The following is a 19887-nucleotide window of genomic DNA, read 5'->3' as shown; positions in this document are numbered from 1 at the left end:
CTTACACTTTATCAAAATTTCTAGAAGTAGTAGAAGATTCATGTCTGTTTACACACCTATGTTTCTGCTTTACAAAGTCTCTTGAGCAGGGACAAGAACAGAGAGCGGGATACACTGTTACTGTTAGGCTTCCAGCATCCTGTTCCCTTCCTTTGTAGGTAGGATTGGTAGTGGATGTGTAGTTAGGCAATTATTCAAGCTTCTGCCTATTGAGGAAGATATTATCAGGTAATTTGGATCCTTTGAAATTCCAGCTTCTGTGTCAGTTACGTGTGAGAGGTGTCAAAAGACTGTCAAAAATTCTGTACAGGAAAGATGTCCATAGAATTCTTGCAACCAGTTCACTTTATCGGCTGCAATTCTTGGGAAGTCTGCTTCCTTGGGAAATGGTTTCTGGTCAGTGTATACAACCAGGGAAAATATTTATTGTAGTTCCTAAGGTGGTCTTGCCCTTCACATTTACCTGTAATGACTAAGTCACTTTCTATCTCTTAAAACAGTCCTCATCCTCGCTAACCGTGGAAATGATCCTGCATGTTATTGTACAGCAGGAGTCCTTGGAAGTCTCTCAAACTTCTTATCAGTTGCAGATAGGAACTTTTTTTTTCCCCCCCCCCCCCTAAGGCTGATCTCTCTACCCCGGCGGCCAAGCAAGGACAGAATTTTACAGAAAATGCATTGACGATGTCTGTCTGTGAACAGGAGAAAAATCCTGCAAAAAACAGGAATAAACACCCCTTTATTATTTCATAGTTATAGTTTGGTAATAGAATCAAACACTGCAGCTTAATACTATACACTGCTTGTGCACTCCCACTTGTGCTTTTTTTTTTTTTTTTTTTTTTTTAAATTGTTGATAATGTATTTTCTGATCTGATAGCAGATCAGAGGTGAGGCCTAAATACCCACCCAAGCAAGCAGATTATGACACTAAACTAACTGCAAGTAGTTGGGAAAATCCAGCATAAAGCCGCTGTGAAAGGCAAGAGGCAGCTCACTCCTTCCCACGAGCAGCTAAATACCGCACCCGATTACAGCTAAATACAGAATCAACAGCAATAGGGCAGTGTTTGCCCTTGTTATTGTTCTTTTTTTAAAAAAATCTGTTGTACAGCGGGACCATCTCGCCCTCTACCGGCAAGTTCCCTTGCTGCACTATAAACATCTACTCGATGCAACTTCGTTAAGAACAAAACAGAACAAGGTAATATTGAGAGTCTGGGCTCAGTGACAGCATTCTCACTGTCACCATATCAAACCCCATGAGCTCAGTCTGCTTCTGAGCCCACGTCCTGGCCTGCGTGGAAAGGACGTGGGCTCCCATGTCCTGCTTGGGAAGGATGATTGCACCCCATGTCCTGCTCTCCATGGTGGAAGGACTTGTGCACAAGGGCACAAAGGCTCCTAACACCTCTACATATCTCTCAAAGCACTACAGTGGTGCCCAGGATTGTCACACTTTCTTTTCCTAACAGTGCTCGTTCTTAGTACATCTCTTTCAGGTTTACCTCACCTCTATTTTCCACCTCCAAATTCAGGATTTTTTTTTTTTCTTCAAGAATTAGTTTATATGGTTCTGGTAATATACACCTAAAAACATAAAGGGATTTCATAGTTAATAAAAGGGTTTAGTGGATTAATATGTTCTTCATTTTAATAAGCACAACTAGAAAACACTGAAATTGATATTATCAGATGATACCTGCTTGTGACCAACTGAACCAACAGGACAACAAACACGGGCGGAAGGTGACAGAGACCTGGAAGTTGTCTTGTGGTATTTTGAGGTCTTCCTGTGGCTTACCACAGAAGCTGACCATACATCTCTATTAAGTAGTAACAACCCAAGCATGCGGCCTGGTCAAGGCCTCCGCCACACGTCAAGCTGTACAGGGAACCAGCGGTGCCACCCTGGATGGTGCTTCACACGTGCTTGGATGTCTGGGACGTTGCTCACAGAGGCACCACCTCTCACCATTTACCTAATGTCACAGTGATGCATCACTGTGGCGCTCGGTGCTCCAAGAACACAACCAGCGTAATATCCTTCATTCTTTGTGCATGCTCTTAATAGCCTTTTTTCCCATTTGAGTTTTGCCTATATAGAGCCACAAGGTGGCCTCAACACAATACCGCAGTATCAGAACCTCTAGAGGATCCTATGCAAAGTATTTTTTGCATTACTGCAGTTATTGGCAGTAGAGTGCTACAGAACATCCTTTCTTGCTTTGGAGCCCAAGCAGAAGAAGTTTTAGGGTCTCTCGAGGATTTCTTCACATCAGAGCAATGACAACATCTTTGTGCTGTCAGAGCAGTGTAAAGAAGTCGTGTTGCTTTTGGGAGGGTATCCTACCAAAAGAGCATCCTAATCAGTGACTAAGTAGCCACAGGCAGAGCAGAGCCACTAGTATTTTGCCCTGCACAGGCTCTGGGAAATCGTAAGCCCACCAAGCAAGGGGCCGTTGTAACTCAGCCTGCAGTTAGGCTACTGCTGCCTCTGCCGAAAAGGAGAGGGCCGAGGAGCCTCCTCCTGACTGGAAGTTTGGCAGCACGTTTCCAGCCTACCATGAAGTGTGTTGTTTTTCAAGGGACTGATCAACCAAAGACCACTAAGGATTGTGATCGGCACCATTTCTAAGCCCACTGCTCCTTCATTTACTTTTGTATATATATGTATATATATATATATACACACACACATATATACACATTTACCCAAAGAAACATTCTGTGCTGTATTAGTTGTCAAAACTGTACTATAAGCAAATTCAGATTAAAACCAACTATGAAAGTACAACCAGCACATTCATATTATTTGACAGAGCAAACAAAGCCTGGACTTCATTCGGCAGCAAAAAAATAACAAAAAACTACAGTGACTATTCACTCATCCATTTCTTAATAGTAGAAATGATTCTGCGTTTTTCCTTTTCCTTTCTTTTAAGGCAGATCTATGATTCTGAAGCAGTAGCTACTCCTGCTGTGTATCCCCCTCACCAGTTGTGCAGAGGCATCCCACAGGCATTTCCATTCCTGTGGCTGTTCTCATGGAGCTGAGAGCTACAGTGCTCCTTATCTGCTGGATACCTCCATAAGTGCCTTCCCTGTACAAGACAGCTATTAGATATATTTTGATATACACCTGCTTACTCATGGTGGCACAGCTGGTAGCCGATGGACGTTACCAGCTGATCCTTCTTTAAAATCCAGCAGTTGTAACTATTGGTAGCTAGCTTTTTTTTTTTTTTTTTTTTTTTTTTTTAAATACTGTCGCATTTCAGCATCTTGGCCTGGTTCTTTTGTTCTTTCTATTTTCAAGCTATTTGTTATTGGAAGAAGAAATTTTTGTTCAACCCTTGAGTTTTTGTCATTTGCCTGAATGAAATATTTTGGATTACAGTACTGTCACCCATGTAATATTCCTTTTACAGCTTAAGGTGCATTGCTATTTGTATAGTCTGCTACACTGAATCATTAGACTGTGCAAGTGGTGACTTCTCTTGAGGAACCCAAATTCATGCAAATAGAATTGCTCAGAGGAACCACTTTGGTGAATTGCAGGCATCATCTATCATTAATCAGTGGCAAACAAGTTAATTTTCTGTGTGTTGCTGCATTGCTATTCAATGTGTTAAACAGCTTCATTAAAACAGGATGATTAGCAGTTTTGCAATCAATAATATTTCCTGTTTGATTCAAGTAACCTATGCCAACCATAGACTAAAATTAGAGTCTTATGGGATTTTAGTGATTTTTTTCTAAACTTCGTTTTTTAAAAAAAACTTTAATAGTTCAGTTTTAAAAAGCATTTGCCTTTGTTTTGTTTTCAGAGAGGCACTGAAAGTTAAGCATTTGTAGAATCATAATACAAGGTTTATCATACAAATCTCTGTACTGCAACTGGAAGGATTTTATACTTGCTCTAGGCTTCACGATTGTGGATGCCCAAGTTTTTTGTTTTCTTTGAACTATGAGAGGTTGAGTCATTTTATATTTCTTACAACAGCTAATTAATTTTTTGGGGAAAATAGTAGCATAAGTCACTTTCAAGGGCCTTTTCTCATTCCCTTTGAGCTACTTGCTCTCGTTATTGTAACTCGAAGGGAAAGGAGGTTTTTACAGGAAACTCCCTGGAACATCTGCTGAAATCTAAGGCCACCGAGAGCAGTAGCTTTGCTATGAGCAGTGGGAGTCATAAGCTTACTTTTATACTTGGTTTCTACAGGTTTTGTTTTAGACGGATCTAAAAGCAATGAACCACTGAAAAGTTGCTGCAGAATTAAGTTTCTATTGAATCATAAAACTTAAAAGCTTTCACCTTCTCCTACTGCGTGTTCATCAAAAGGGCCTCCTATGTTTCCAGCAGTGGTGATGGCATGCTTGAAACTTACATGAAGCAGGAGTACTACAGCTGTTTTACACCTGAAAAGATTGTTTTTTAATAGTATTGATAAGTCAAACAAAAACCAACCAAACAAAACCACACACACCCACACACAAAAAGAAAATACATGTGAGCCAGCAGCTGAGGCTGGGGCTGGAGGCAGATATTCCCCAAGCAGTAATTTCTGCTTGCATTCCTTCTATCTTGCCTCTGTAAGCAGAAACGAAAAGCAGAACTTGCTGGAACCATTTGACCCAAATTATTTGTTCTTCCTCCCACTCAAACCCCTCCTTGTTGAGATGCTAAAAGTTGTCTATACTGCTGCAAAGCCATCCACTTTTCATAGAAGTGTAATAGGAAATAACACTCATAAGCATATGGTAAGACCATTCCAGACCGCTAAAATCCGTTCAAGTTCCTGACAAAAAGGCAACCTCAAGTAAATTCCTGTTAAAAATAACAGTTATCAGTAACACCAAGAAACAGTTTGGGCAGCACTAACAGAACCAGACCTATGAGGTATGAAAATAGCCTAAGGTAACAGTAATCATGTACTGCAAAGAAACCACTGACTGATCTAGTAACTGATCGTGGGAAAAAAAAAAAAAAAAAGAAAAAGTTGTAAGGATATAATGAGCTGTAGATGAACAGCTTTCTAAATATGGGAGCCCGATAAGATGGGGTTAAGATTTGGTAAGCTTAGGAAAGAAGAGAGAGGAGGTTCTGCAGTTTCTTCCACATGATCAGAAGAATTAGCATTATCTCATCCAAACTAGAGTGAGCAAGTCACCAGAGGTTTCCTTCTCTTTTCCAGAGTTTACAGAAGACTGTTAAATGAGAAAGCCTGTATCCAAGACTGAACCACACCACCCAAATCCTGCACACAAACATGCAGTTCTCCCAGCTAATCTCCAGGGTACTTGTTGCTGCTAGCAAGCTGCCAGCTCCGAAGAGCAGCTCCAAGGGCGTTCTCCTGCTTGCATCACTTTGGGATGAAGTGGCTGAGATCATCCACCAAATATTTGGACAATCCATAAAGCAGACTGCTAACATACACTTCAGCTAGATATTTAGGATTAATGCAGAGAATGCAGAGACACTCTTGCGTCCTTTTTTTGGGATGTGTGCAGTGTTTGGCACCTGGTCACAGCACTACTTGATGCTGGAGACACATATTCTGCAAGCACAAACACCTAAGTTCCAAAAACAAAAACTCTTCGCAGAAAGCCATTAGCTCTAGACCACTAGGCTACTTTAACAGGCTTCTCTATTCATCTAGAAAGCCACTAACACTGCTGTTTGAATCAAGAGTTATGATATGGAGAGATTCCTTTCGCGGATATTACGTAAAACTTGCCACCAACAGAGGTATAAACGCACTACAGAAAGACACGTGTAAGCTGCACAATCATTAGTCCACACACTTACCAAGCGCAGCAGTACTGAACATGTCCCCCCCAGTGCCCAACTGATAATTTTCTGGAGGGTTAGAAAACAAGCCTAAAAGACATGAGCCTACAGAAGTGACTTGAATAGACACCAATGAATTTAGAGATCTACGCTAGAGGGAATGAAGTAAGGGGGAAGGAAGGCAAACAAACCCACCACACTTCCAAGCAGCATGATTTTTCCCTAACTAGCTACCGGTTTTAAAAATCCACAATTGTGGACATTTTTAAAGTTAAGGCTTTGCTACACAGCGTTGAGAATAACAAGGTGATAACTAAAATAGCCACGTAGTGCACAACTGGGATCCGCAACCTGCTTCCTCGTGTTGATGTGGGAGGTAAGCACAGTGGTAGCAGCGTGTGTTACTCATCTGAGGAGCATCTGAAGGCCTCCACATCCTCGCTTGGATGGCACTATGTCGATGACTTGCTGGTACTGAGGAACCGGAAGTCTCAAGATATAGGACATCACTTGGGAAACCAGGAATGCCAAATCTGAAGGTATTTTATTCTCACTTGGGTAAGTGACAAGGTGGAGGTGGCCTCTGGAACTCAGCCAAGCAGATGTGTTCCAACATGTCCGAGGCGGAAAAAACCCGTGACAGGCAGGAAACCTGCCTGCTCCGTCAGCATTAAGTCTCTAATCTTCCTTTCAGCTTGAGCTGCCTCACTGTTGTGGAACAGGCACACAGGGCTGGAAGGATTTCCTGGAGCTGACCCCATTCTTCAGCCATCAGCCGCACTTCTCAGGTGAAGTTTTTTGAACCTTATTTAAGCAGTCGCAGGCTTTTTGAAGTGATTCTCATCTTTTGAAACAACCTTCTCTAAAAATGGTTTCACCCTTACAGAAAATATTTTGAGAAACAGAAAGGTCATGCCTGTTTAAAGAGATATGAAAGCCAGTTACCACAAAACACAAGAAAAGATTGTCTATTTTTCCAAATTTGGAATATTTATTGTACTATTTGACCGTATCTTTCAATCCATGAAAGAACTGAAACGAATGAAATTAACATTAAATTCCAAATGTAACTCAGACTTTTTGAAAGTTAAGCTAAGTAGATTAAATACAACTAGAAAAGAATTGACCTAAATTACAAGAGATGAAGTGACTTGTAAACAGTTTCAAATATGGCACTAAGGCATGTATTTATTCCAACACTTACACCTACAACAGAAATCTTAGAATTTAACATTATCTTGATACTTAGATTTTAGTTGTTCACAACATACATACTGCTCACTTAGTAAAATCCATCAGTTTCATTTCTTTCATACCTGTGCAAGGAGGCACATCTTGCTTCCCAAATTCATATAAGACATCACTGTTCACAGAAATTTAGTATTTTAAAGCAAGTCTAACTTAAAAAAAAAAAAAAAAAATCATGTGCATTTTGGGGACACTCACCCAAAGAATTTAAATAGCTTTAGTACTAGGGACTAAGAAAATTGCTAGATACCAAACACGGCACCCTTATATTTCAATACAGTAAGGTCACGGTGTTTAAACAGAAAAGCAATAGTTCAAGTTGTTTACCTGCTCTATAGTGTTCCAAGTGACTGAACTGAGGAGTGACCTGTGTCAATCAGGGACTACATACACTGCATTCAACTTGAAAGTGGTGGATCTCATTTTGTATCTACTAATCGTATTGTTACATGCTGTGTAAAGACATATACTATGAAAGCACCACTAGTATGGGAACAAAAGTATGCTGCATCTGCAGCATTTCAAGACAGGGAAATTACTTCTCCCGTATCTGCAGAGGGGCTGTGCTCCTGTCCCCCACGTAGTGAATTGGTATCAGGGACCAGTACAGTACTCTTCAATCCTGTAGCTGCCTTGAGACTTTACCCTTTCATTCAACTCCAAGCTCAGACTTGTGGCCACGAATGCCCACTTTAATACTCTAACACAATACTGTCAATATCTGCTAATTAAAGAGGAGTTTTTTTTTTTTTTAATTGCTTCCAAATCAGCTGTCTTGTGTTAAATACTCCTGTTTTGTCTAAAGTTTTACTCTTTCACTGCTTTTATAGTAATAGGAGTTCATATTATACATGAGCTAAGAGAAACAAAAACCTCAATTAAGTGCTGAAGAATGAACAGACAAATGCACAGAAAGGAGACTTGCCTTTAGTTTCATTCTATCTGAAGAACCAATCACAAAACTAACATTCAAATTTACCTCTATGTTTTAAAGAAGAGGTACAGACATACGCACTAGCAATACAAGCATGCCCAAGGTATTCCCTTAGTGAATCATCAGCTGTAGCCTAGAATTATTACTAGACAGAAAGGTAGACTGAAGACAAACTGAACTCAATGCTTGTCTGGCATATGAGGATATTAAAACTCCTTCAAGAAAGTTCTCTCCCCTTTCTAAGGCAGCATGAGATCAATAGAGCTCCTCACATAAGAGCCAATTTCTTTCATAAAGAATTTGCATAGCACAGCAGTTGGAATAACTTCACACTGGTAATTTGCAGCTGACTATCAACTGCTCAGCTTCAGTTTTTGTACACAGTCACCATTGCCTTTTTACCTGAAGGTTGGACACAAAAAATAACTGCTAATCTCTATGATAAGACAGACATCCAATTTTCTATTACACCAGATAATGTGAAAAGACAAATTAGGAAAATCAACTGCAAACTTCAAAATGAAGCTCAAAAAGTATCTTGTATTTACTATATACAAAATACCTAGCCCTTTCAAAAAGACCAAAATCCTCAATATGGCAGCATTAATCTTCAACATAACACTTTAAGACCTGTTACTCTAAGCTTGCCCACTTCAGATTACCAGAAAAGGCCAACACAGGTTTACTTTGGGATACCGAGGTAAAGCAATGGGGCTGACACGACCAAGTTCCAGGGCACATTTTTTTTTTCCTCTCATCTTTTCCTATCCTCCCATCACTCCTGCTCTCCGGTTGGTAATATTTCACCCTCTAATTAACAGTAAAGCAGCCTACATCAAGGGAAGCATGAATTTCATTGAAACTCCTGGAGGGCTGATGCTGATTTTTTTTTTTTTTTTTAATAATACCAGAAACAGTTTGTAACAAACTACGAAGTAGCCTGGAACTGCAATACTTACCTGTGATACATGGCTTCACTGTCCAGCTAATGAGCATTCTTTCCTAAGAAAGAGGCCTAGCTCCTTCTGAATGGCTATATGTAATCACCCAGGCATGCTAGCTCCTTTGCACCCAGCTAATTAATAGTCTTTTCAGTCTCCACTTCCCAACAAGGTATCAGTCATTCCTAAACAGTGATTCTTATAGCAACAACAGCTGATTCTTTCAGCACTGACAGGAGAGGCAGCTTGCCAGAGGGCTTCTTGAAATTTCGGTTTAGGGGACAAGCAAACCCTAGTGTGCCCCTCAGGTAAGAAAACTTCAATGACAAGAGCTTCGAGCACTCTTGGTGGACAGTGGAATGAAAGACGCTCTAAGATTTGATACTGTTTTCAAGACAGGGTAGCACAAAGATCAGCTCAGTGTAGGTGTCTAGACTTAAGCACACACATTCTTCCCCATGATAAGAACTTACATTTAAAACTTTCTCGTTAGTAATTAACATGTGAAGGAAGAGTTTGAAGACCTGACATAACCAAGAGGTAGAGAACACCACCTTATCAGGAACCCTTCAAGAACCGAGTGAATCGATGTCCTACTCTGTTGACAATATAGATAAATAGTACAGTTAACTATTTTGGTACAACCTAGAACAGCCTTTTTTTTTTTTTAAAAGTGATCCCTGCAGACAGTAACAAAGATCAGCATTTACATACAAACTGTTCATGAACTTTGATTCTTAGATTCAGTGAGAAAGATACATGAAATTCAGACTTATACAGCTTAAGATTCTTTTCTTACTCATACTGCCTTTGAGCAGACATCATATGTAACAATAACCTATTACAGCAAAATTGATTCCCCACCATTTATGAGAAATGGCACGAGTTGAGCCTGAATTTAAACCTGAGTAGATTAAGAGTTCTTTAAAAATCACAAGAAAAAAAGAAATCACTTCACAGCATTCAGAGTTCACATCCTGTACGTTAGTAGCTGCCTTGAAATATTAATAAAAGGAGGAAAACAGAATTTAAAATAAGGCACAGACACTAATGACTGTTTTCATAATGTAATCTTATTGATGTTGAAATACAACTTTTGGCAGTAAAAATAATGCATAATTTTATTAGATATTTATCAATAGAGATCCTCAAGTCAACCTTACCTTGCTGCTAGTACAAAAGTACCATCCTTATTTCTTATTCGGAGATAAATGCACGGCCATATGCACAATTGATCACAAGCCTACGAGTTTTTCCTATAAACTGGGTTCTGGAATACTGGAATAATTTAAACCAGTAACTACAACAATTACTTCATGCATTATCCAAGTATATGGCCATTTATTTCTTCATTTTGTCTATGAAAAACAGACAGATCTATGATTCATAACCTGTAAAGAATATTCCTTAAGGGTAATCTAAGAGCTCCAGCAATTGCTAGCCAAGTATGAAGCCAGCCTTTTCTTTTTTATATTTAAATGCACCACAGAAGAGTAATAACATTTTTATACCATAGTTCTTTTAGGTCTTGACGACAACACACTGTAAAGCAAAAAGTTCTCTCTCTCTTTACACTGTGAAACACCTTTATTGATATATAACACAGAGATAAGAGAATGGGGCTATCCTCATATCTCAAAAGATTGGCCCACAAAACAGTTAAGATGGTCTAAGTGCTTTTCCCTTAGCCAATTGCCCTGGGAAACCTTTGGTGGTTTAGTTACATGAATACTCCTTAAAAGCACCAAATTCCAAAAGCTAGCTGGAAATCTGTTATCAGAAGTCATTAATAATGACATGTAAAAATGCAAATCAAAACAACAGGAGGCCTAAAAGCTACTGACTACTCCATGATTTTAAAATTCATTAGCTTCATCTGTTTTGAGCAGAAACCACTTGAACCTACCAGGAGACCTTTCACTTATTTAGCACTGGGTAAAAAGGCCATATGCTCAATCCCAGGCATGAAAATAACCCTTATAAGGAAGTTTGCCTTTTTTTTTTTGAAGCAGGTTATTTGGCAACACATGCTGTGTATGTATATTTATGCTTTCAGTGCGCAGCTAGCACTACATAGATTTTAACTGGAAAAGTATTCTTTTAAATCCCAAACCAGAAAAGGCAATAGCAAACCATTAAACTCCAAACACTCCCTCACAGCTAAGCTACAGCTTTTAAATTAAAACAGCACGTAACAATAAAAAGAGTTTAGAGCTATATTTTCAATGTGTTCGATGTGTTCCAATTCAGCTTAAGAGGGTATGAATTTGCTATCATTAACCAGGACAAAAAACTTGATTAATTTTGCAAAAGCTGTTTGTTAATTTCTTAAAGGAGGTAGCATATAAAGGGTGAGATTGAATAACATGGCCTCATCTGGCTGTAAACATTTCAAACAGATATAAATAGCTATGATAAAAAGTAGTATGGAAGGGATTGTTCTGTAAATTGCTTTTATGAACTTAAAAAGAATGAACAGTAGATACAATTAATATATTTACTTATTTTCATGTAGTTTAAATGATACAGAACTGAAGATTACTATGTTAGAAAACCACATACAATATAAAAACATTTGTTAGACAAATTCACCATTCAGCTGACATTTGCAATAACTGTTTATCGAAGCTTAAATTCAGTTTTTATAATAGTTCACATACATGATTTTGTAAAGGTGCAATGTTTCATAAACAACACTATACAAAGTGAAACCCTGATTTTGTAGCAGTTTTTCATCACTTCTTAATCTGTGAACAATATAGCTACTTGCATCTCCCTATATTGGCTTTTTGAAACACTAGTAATTAAGGCATCTTTGCTGTATCATTTCTCAATAGTGCAAACAAAAACTGTCTTTAATAGTTTGATTAAAACACAATAGTAATATTTCCAACTCTTTTAAACATAATTGAAAAATAGTTGTGCATCTTTGAGATCTCTTGTGAAAGAAACATTTAAAAGCTTTTAATGCTGACTGGTCTTGCTGGTTCCTTATAGCTGCTTCTGCCATCTTGTCTTCACGACAGCACAGTTAATCTTCTTTTACACAACATTGCAGTAAAACACAGTAGCATTTAAATGATTCTACCTAGTAACTGAACACATCCCAAATGCAGCAAAGGCATACAGTTTTCATAGTGCGCTTTCACCTCACTGAAGTAAAAGCTGCTCCTACTAGACATTTTTCCACTTCAATGTGAAGTAGACTGTTAGGATTTTGTTAGTGGTTTCATTAAACAGCTTGACAGTTCGGTTCTCTTCTGCCAAAATTTCTCAAAAGGCTTTCAGAAACAGTACATATTTCAGAGATATTTTAGGGAATTATTTCACCACATAAGCACACATTTCTCAGTCACGTCAGTGTAGTTGTAATAAATAAGCATTTACATCCTAAAAGGAAAAAAAAGGAGAAAGTGTTTGTCATAATACTTATGGCATCACAGTGACAAGAGTGCTACAGAAGTCCCACAAAGGTTATTGGCAATAATAGGTGTCCTCAGTATCTCCAGGTTCATTGCTTTGAGCGTTCTGTAGATTATGGCAGCACTGCTTTATGTTCCACTCATATCTCCCATATTACCTTTGGAGCACCAAGATTTAGGATTGAATCCTACACTCCAAAAAGGACATCTGCGGTAAATCTATGATAAAAGCCCTTGATACACATCTGCAGCACTGTACAATTTTACCTTAAGAACAATCTCCATTACTGACACTTCAAAAATAAGCTGCTATGAGAGCTTCTTGGCTAGATAGTCTTGCAATCTCCTACCCTGGCAGCATTTCCTTCCGCCCGTGTTCACTCTAATCCTGCATGTAACCAGCCAAATCTCTGCTTTTGTTGCCTTCATCTTTTCAAGAGATCCCTCCAGGGAGGAGGTTTTCATTCACTGTAACCCTTAGAACAGAGCCTCAGAGTGACATTTTCCTAGAGAGGAGTACCATGAGCAACACATTTACCATTTAGCACCACCGTATTACAGTGACAACAATACCACAGCATGTAAAGAGAGAAAGACAGGCAGGGTATTTACTTCTAACAGGGCCACCCTTCTACTCACAGCAAAGTAATTATTTCCTAAGCATCAGACTAGCAAAAGCTTTAGATTTACTGGGACAGCTAAGCTGTCACTTGTCCCCATTATCTGCCACTGAAATGACAACAACATTGCTGAGGCAAGATTCTCCAAGATGGATTACACTTACACAAGTAGGTACAGGAGATTCCTCTCGAAGTACCTACTCATCGGACCCCTTTTTATAGTAAGATTTAAAATAATATTACTAGCTATTTTATTCAGGAGATTCTTTCTCTGGAAGAAAGAAAAACATCCCCACTATCATGGAGATTTGACTCCAGATTTCTGTAACAAATTACATAATACGTTTTGAGTATTAGTAAAGCCAGCCTAGAAGTTGCACCTATCCTTCAATAGTTCGAAAGAAATAATGTCCAACTAGAAGAATACTAGAAGTGACACAGCTATGTTCCTTATTGAGTACTACTGAAACTGTATTACCTTAGCTATATTACCAGTATATCCTGGAACCAGAGTAAGATGACTCTCCTGTTCCCATAATCCACTTAATTGATGTTTTAAAACAGGAATATTTCTGAAAGAGAATGAAATAAGAAGGCTTTGTAGTAAGCGTACCCTTCCTGGCAAAGGAGATGTTTAGTTCCCCATACGGCCTTAGTCTTGCATTCAAAAGAATAAACAAAACAAAACCACACACACACCCCATGCATGTACAGAACACCCAAAAAAGAAGACGCAACTTCTACAATATTTGTATTATTTGTATTACCCCTGTGTTCCTAATTTGACTTTGTTCTGCATTTATTCGAACTCCAGATGAAAAACAAGTACCACCTGCTTCTTGATAACCATAAATATTCAAGTCGGGTTAAACTTTTAAATTCTGATTATCAATATTTTTTGCAGATGAGATCTGTTAGCACTGATCCACATTCATACAGAAGAAATGGAATAAACTATAGAAATATTTTAATATAGGTTAATACTATACTCACCCATCCTCTGCCTTTTCTGTATGTGCAGATAGTTCTGACCACCATCTTTTAATGACAGCCTGGAGCCAGTTTAAACCAACTATCACATATCTGTAACAATATATTTTACATATTACATGTTTCTCCTCCATTTGATAAAACAAGCCAACTAGAGGCAAAGTCCTTTTGTTTTTTAAATTAATATCTACAGGTCAGCTAAAGCAATAAAATAAATGGGAAAGCAACCAAAAACAATACATTTTCTAACCTGGAAGATTTAGAGAAAGAACAATCCACAGGAATTCTCACGTTTAGGTTCTGGCACGTTTTTAGTTTTGAAGTGGTAAAATTCTGCTTTTGTTTTAAAAAATAGATATTCTTTAAATATTTTGCCTGAGAAACATGTATTGATTTTATACTGCAAAATATGCAAGCCTCCACCTTGGACATGTTTCTCTTACTATGAATACATCTGCACAAAGGCCAAGCAGCTAGTTCTCCGCTCCCCAATCTTACAGGAGAAATACAAAATTTGTATCCCTGAACACTTAAAGGGAGAAGTGAACATTTACAAGAAAGCTCCTTCAGGAAGGGTTCCTCAAGAAAGTCAGGGAGAAGAGATCAAGGTGGAGACTAAACACCTTTAAATTGAAGGGCAGTGCACAGCCAGGAAGAATCATTGCCAAGACACTTAAAAGTGATACTTACTCTTCATATTTGCTCTTAAGCAGTGACTTCACTAAAGGCAGAAGATCTACACAGCAGCCAACTGAAATATATGGTTTTTCTTCCTGCAAACTTAAAAAAGAAGAAGTTTCAGAAGCGCCTGAACTTCAGTGTGTGTATATGAAATTCTCATTCCCCCCTTAGCTTTTTTTTTTACCTGTTTGTAAGCACAGGAAGGCAGTCTACTACTACTCCCAGATCCTGTATCCTAGGAAAAATAACAATAAAATGAGAAGTGTTACTAGCAGAGCACAGGTTAATCTATATGCTTCCAATATTGTTTAAAGAACAGGTAATTATAGCTAAGTTACAAATGTTAAGGAACCCTTACAACACTGTAGCATATCTGAGATTGCTACTCTACTTCAGAAGAAAATAAGAGATGCTGAGTTTACCTCACTAAGTAGGCTACCAGTTCGCTTATACTTCTCCTTCTCCAAAAGGTTAAAGCTACATTCAGCCTCAGATTCCTACTGAAAAGGACTTGAGCCATAGTTTCATGGTCCTGAGAAACCTGCATAATATTTTTGAGAATACAAAAAAAAAAAAAGTTTACCGCAAGTTAAAACAACCAGCAATAGCTCAGTAAGTTGCTGTAATATAACTTAGCATATAAAAGTATACTCTTCTACACACATGTAGAGCTGTTTAGAGTTCAATAATTTATTTCCCTTAGAAGGGGGCAAGAATAGAGTAAGACTACTTTACCCAAAATATGATTGTAGATATCCTAAATAGTTTGTTTGGACTGTCTGTAATTAAAAAGAGCATTCACAAGTGCTAGCTTATTCTCGCCAACTTCAATACCTGTTTACTTGGATGTTTAGTAATTTTGAAAGCTTTAAAAATTCAGACAAAGCATTGCATGTACTATAAACGCCAACAGAAAATGCTTAATTTCTGGGAAGCCTTATCCTCGGACTGTAGTTTAGATATTAAAATATATTCTGGACTAAAGTGAACATTGCTACCTACATCTAAAACCCAGTCTAAAACCCAGGCAACACACACCAGGATCTGTGCTACTGGTACCTAGTTTCTCAGAGGAGAAAAACACACACACCAAAAACCCCAAACCACCATCTTGTCTGTGGCTCATTTCTTTACCCTTCTTTCTGAACCCTCTGCATTGTAGCTATTCCTTCAGTCCTGTCTGGAAGCCAACAAATTCAATGGGGTATTACAACAGCACCACAAATCTGCACCTCCACCCCACTAGACTCTTGGGGTTATCTTTTCATGGCAGCTGTCATAGCACCATAAGGTATCACAACCACGAAGAGGTAGCAAGGACATGTCTTGCCTTAAACACTGTCAGGCCTCACTGGTTAGAGGACATGCATCTATACCACAAGGAAAGAAAACCCGTAAGGGGCTTTAAATAATCCTGATTATCATGAAACTCATTTTTTGGTCTTTTGGCCAGCTGCAGAAGCACAGCAAGCATTCACTGAGCTTCATCAAATAATCTTACTGAGAAATACAGACTTTTAATTTTTAAGATTAGTTTCGTACACTCTATTAGCCAATACTGCTATTGAAAAAGGTCCTGTCCAACACCACCTGCTTACTGTCACCCATACACTAACACTTTCAAAAGCACATGTGTAGCTGTGCAGCACTGCAAGTCATGAAATTGGTTCAGATCAGAACAACCTTTCATTGTGCTGGTTTAATTTTAACCCAGACTAGTTGCTGGTTCTGAACTTCTGTGCTGAACCAAGAACAGGAACAGCAGCAGTACTACTACTGTAAGCAAATGAGCCACTGTAAACTGACAAATACAAACTGTAAATCACTAGTCCTAAGGCAGCTTGTACACTAGGAAAACTACATCTCTTCAAAGGCTTCCACGACTAACTGCATAACTCAATTTACCAAGAGTAGCTTTATGTTAAACAAGTTTATTTTTTTAAATAATAAAAACAACAAATATCTGCTTACCTCTGAAAAAAATCCACTATATTTGGATGAAGGGCCTTCTGTTTGGGATGAGCCAGAATCACTAGAATTTAGCAAGTGTGAACGACTGTCGTTATGTAGCTTTGTTGGCAGATTCCCTGCACAAGCCAGTTCATTTTCTTTATTTGCCATGTCACAGCCCCTGAATTTGGGGAACTGTTTCTTTCTATAACAAGGCTTTGGAGTATAGCAGCGAACTTTTCTTTTACAATATACTACTTTGCAAAGAGAGGGGGTACTGGTCACTGTTTTTCCAACTGTTATTCTGCAATAATAAAGCAATATTTTAGTAAACATCACCAAAACCAACGCATTTTGTGTTATTAAACACAGTATTAATGAGTTCAGATTAAACTTGCAACTTCTTTAAAAAGTGCCTAACTCGCCCTCCCGCACCAATGAAATATCTTCATCACATTTGGATTATCAGAAATGACAGCTACAATCAATATCCTTCTCTTGCTTTAATTAATACAGAGACTCTTATAACACAGTGGAGACAAGAACAGAGTATCAGTAGTAAAATAAGCTCCATATACTAGATGATAACTTACATATATATATATATATATATTTGTGTTTGTATGCTTAAAGCAGATTTAAACTGCTTCCTCCCTCCCTCCTAAATCCAAGACTCTAAACAGCAAAGTTCTCCTACCTGTTTGCATATAAAGCCAACTGTTTTGGAGATTTCTTACCCTGGGAGAGGTGAAAGAGGAAAGAAAAGAGCTCTATTATTAAGAAGCCTCAAACAATTCCAGTTTGTTAAAATAAAAGAATCCTTCTTTATCACAGACTATGCTTGCCACAGATCCCCTAGCACCCATCCCTCCAATTCTGGAACTGAAGTGCAGCTGTGTTAAACTTCTCGGAACACACAGATGTTTCACAAGCACAGAGAGATGCCAGAGCTCTCCTTAGAGCATCATTTTCTACAGGCTTGTGGTACCTCTGCCAAGAGAGGACATTGCAACATCAGAAACAGATTGCTGATTTATCAGAGTAATTGGAAATTGTGACTAAAAAGCCTACTGAAGTTTGATAGTAAAAATTGATTATCTGTTTCCTATTAACAATTGATGGTAAAAAACACAGCAGAGGCCACTGCAGAAAAAGATCCCACCCATCAATGCAACATTAAAAAAGCTCTGATGTATAAGACACCAGCTTAATTATCCTGAATTCATTCATACGAAACATTATTATCCTGATAGCAATTATGTTGCATGGAACGCCAATAATCAAGAGGAATCACATATGTCATTCAATTTGCTGCACATATTAGCAAAGCCCTTGAAAAATTAAGCAATAATTTGAAGATTAATTTCTAAAGTGTAACTGTTTTCTTATAACCTTTAATGTTTCACAGCTTCACATAATGAAGATGAAAAGCTGAAATTCTGGTCTACTTTTTTTGAACTAATAAGCGAACAATTTTTAATAGCATTGAGATGAAGAAAAAAGAAATGCATATTTTCATACAAGTAGGTACTATGCTCATATACTGCAAGCATTTCAATTTGGAAGTTTATATTGATGTTAAAGTTTAAGCTGTTCTTGACAATAAAATGATGCCAGAATCTATGTCACTGACTCATAGAAAAACATGTGGCTTAATACATGGTTTCAATAAAAAAAAAATAAATAAAAAAACATCACACAGAAGACATATCTTTACTACTACTTGAAGTGATCTTACAATAAGTTTATCTCCCTAATACTTCCTCTGTACTCCAGCTGGCCACATTAAGGCTTCAGTCAGCAGAACAGATAAGAGAAAGTGCTTTGGGCTGGCAGGGTCCCAGTGGAAGCACCCAAGTTATCAGAGAAGCTCTTTGGCAATGTTTGGGAGAACAGGTCTGTTTCCATCTGTGTACTTCGCCTGCCCTCCCTCTCACTTGCTGTGCCACATGCCCTCCTGGTGAGAGGAAACTTTGTGATGATTGAAGTCCTGCTCTGAACCAGTTCTTGGCTGCATGGCAGGGAAGCAGGCAGAAGTAAAGCCACATCAATATCCACCGCTCATGTGGATGATAGGATGTATGTAATAGGCACATACAGTAATTACACTGATATAATGCAATGCACATTTCCCATCCTGTAAGCTCTGCATAGGCTAAAGTTCTAATGCACATCTCAATATGAAATGCACCCTTCTTTGTGCTGAATGTTGTGTTTCTTGTTTTAGACTGCTCAGTTATGAACTTCTGTGACTTCGGTTTAATCCGAGGAAATTAAAAACCTTACCTCCTTCATGATCTTTTTAGTGACAGAAGAAATTCTGTTTCTGGGAAGATCAATGGAATGACCCTCAATATGCAACACTTTCTGTTTTCTATCATTGTGGGCTTCAGATGCCATAATCTCTCAAATCCCTGTGTTTAAGGAAAGATAGCATTTAGTGGCAATTTCTAAAGCATCTCATCAAGTTTACTCAAATGTAGTTGAGAAAAAGGTTAACAGAAGAACTATTCACAAGATATTCTGCCAGGGAAATAATTCAAGATATGACCATTTAGCACATACTAACTGGAAGCCTTAAAATAGCATTCTGATGAGCATTTGAAGATTTATACTTCATTTTCTGAAATAAAATAACCACAAGAGAAAGAATTTTTTTTCAGACCAGCATGGTGCACCTGTACAGTCAAGTATAGACATGTACAATACATAAAGAATAATAATAAAATCAAGCTCAAGTAAAGAGCATGGCAAATGATTCATTCCTCTAAATTTTACACTACCAGTTTTAACTCCCATCTTAAAAAAGAAAACACACAAACAAGGAGAAAAAAAAAAATAACCCACAACTATTCCCAAATAAGCAAAGAATTTTCCCTAAATTGCAAGAGTCTGGTCCCAATATTGATAGACCTTTCCTCTATGTAGCAAATAGATTTCCCCCATATTAGAAATTTCAATATTTAAAACATTAATAAGATCAGCGTTGGGAAAACAACACCACCACCACCACACAAATGGGAAGCGGGGCTTTCAATACAGTAACTGAAGCTCACAAAGTAAACAGGTGACAGGTTCAGAACAAAGCAGAAGGGGGGGCTTCTTCACATAACACATACTAAACACCCTGCCTTAGGATCCTATAGAAGCTAGAGAACATATTCTGCAAGAGCTTCAGCTTTTTTTTAGAACAGGATCAGTACCAAGAAATCTTATTTTAACTCTCAGAAAGGAAGACTGACAGAAATCCTTGCCCTTTTTGAAAAGGGAAGAACAGAGCCCCCAGGCTGAGGACTGCAGCAAGCAT

The 19887-nt window shown here is 38.2% G+C and overlaps 1 protein-coding gene across 2 annotated transcripts; it reads right to left on the bottom strand.

The window, feature by feature from the left end:
- Nucleotides 1–11400: 11400 nt before the first annotated feature.
- On the bottom strand, nucleotides 11401–19021 carry LOC104567898 (KATNB1-like protein 1). 2 transcript variants are annotated; one of them, XM_010214759.2, is made up of 9 exons: nucleotides 18867–19021; nucleotides 17278–17318; nucleotides 16602–16884; nucleotides 15053–15171; nucleotides 14815–14865; nucleotides 14640–14729; nucleotides 13953–14042; nucleotides 13438–13531; nucleotides 11401–12307 (listed from the first exon to the last, which is right to left on the bottom strand). In XM_010214759.2, the coding sequence occupies exons 1-9, from the start codon at nucleotides 18978–18980 to the stop codon at nucleotides 12275–12277; spliced, it is 915 nt and encodes a 304-aa protein (XP_010213061.1). In that variant the 5' UTR covers nucleotides 18981–19021; the 3' UTR covers nucleotides 11401–12274. The 2 variants fall into 2 exon arrangements, with proteins under 2 accessions (XP_010213061.1, XP_088392698.1); XM_088536572.1 differs by lacking the exon at nucleotides 13953–14042.
- Between the last annotated feature and the right edge of the window lie 866 nt (nucleotides 19022–19887).

Source organism: Tinamus guttatus, unplaced genomic scaffold, assembly GCF_059628265.1.
Source record: "Tinamus guttatus ecotype Peru unplaced genomic scaffold, ASM5962826v1 Tinamus_guttatus_pri_ptg000676l, whole genome shotgun sequence".
Lineage (NCBI taxonomy): Eukaryota > Metazoa > Chordata > Aves > Tinamiformes > Tinamidae > Tinamus > Tinamus guttatus.
Note: the sequence above shows the minus strand (reverse complement) of the source record. Positions and strands in the feature narration are given on the sequence as shown.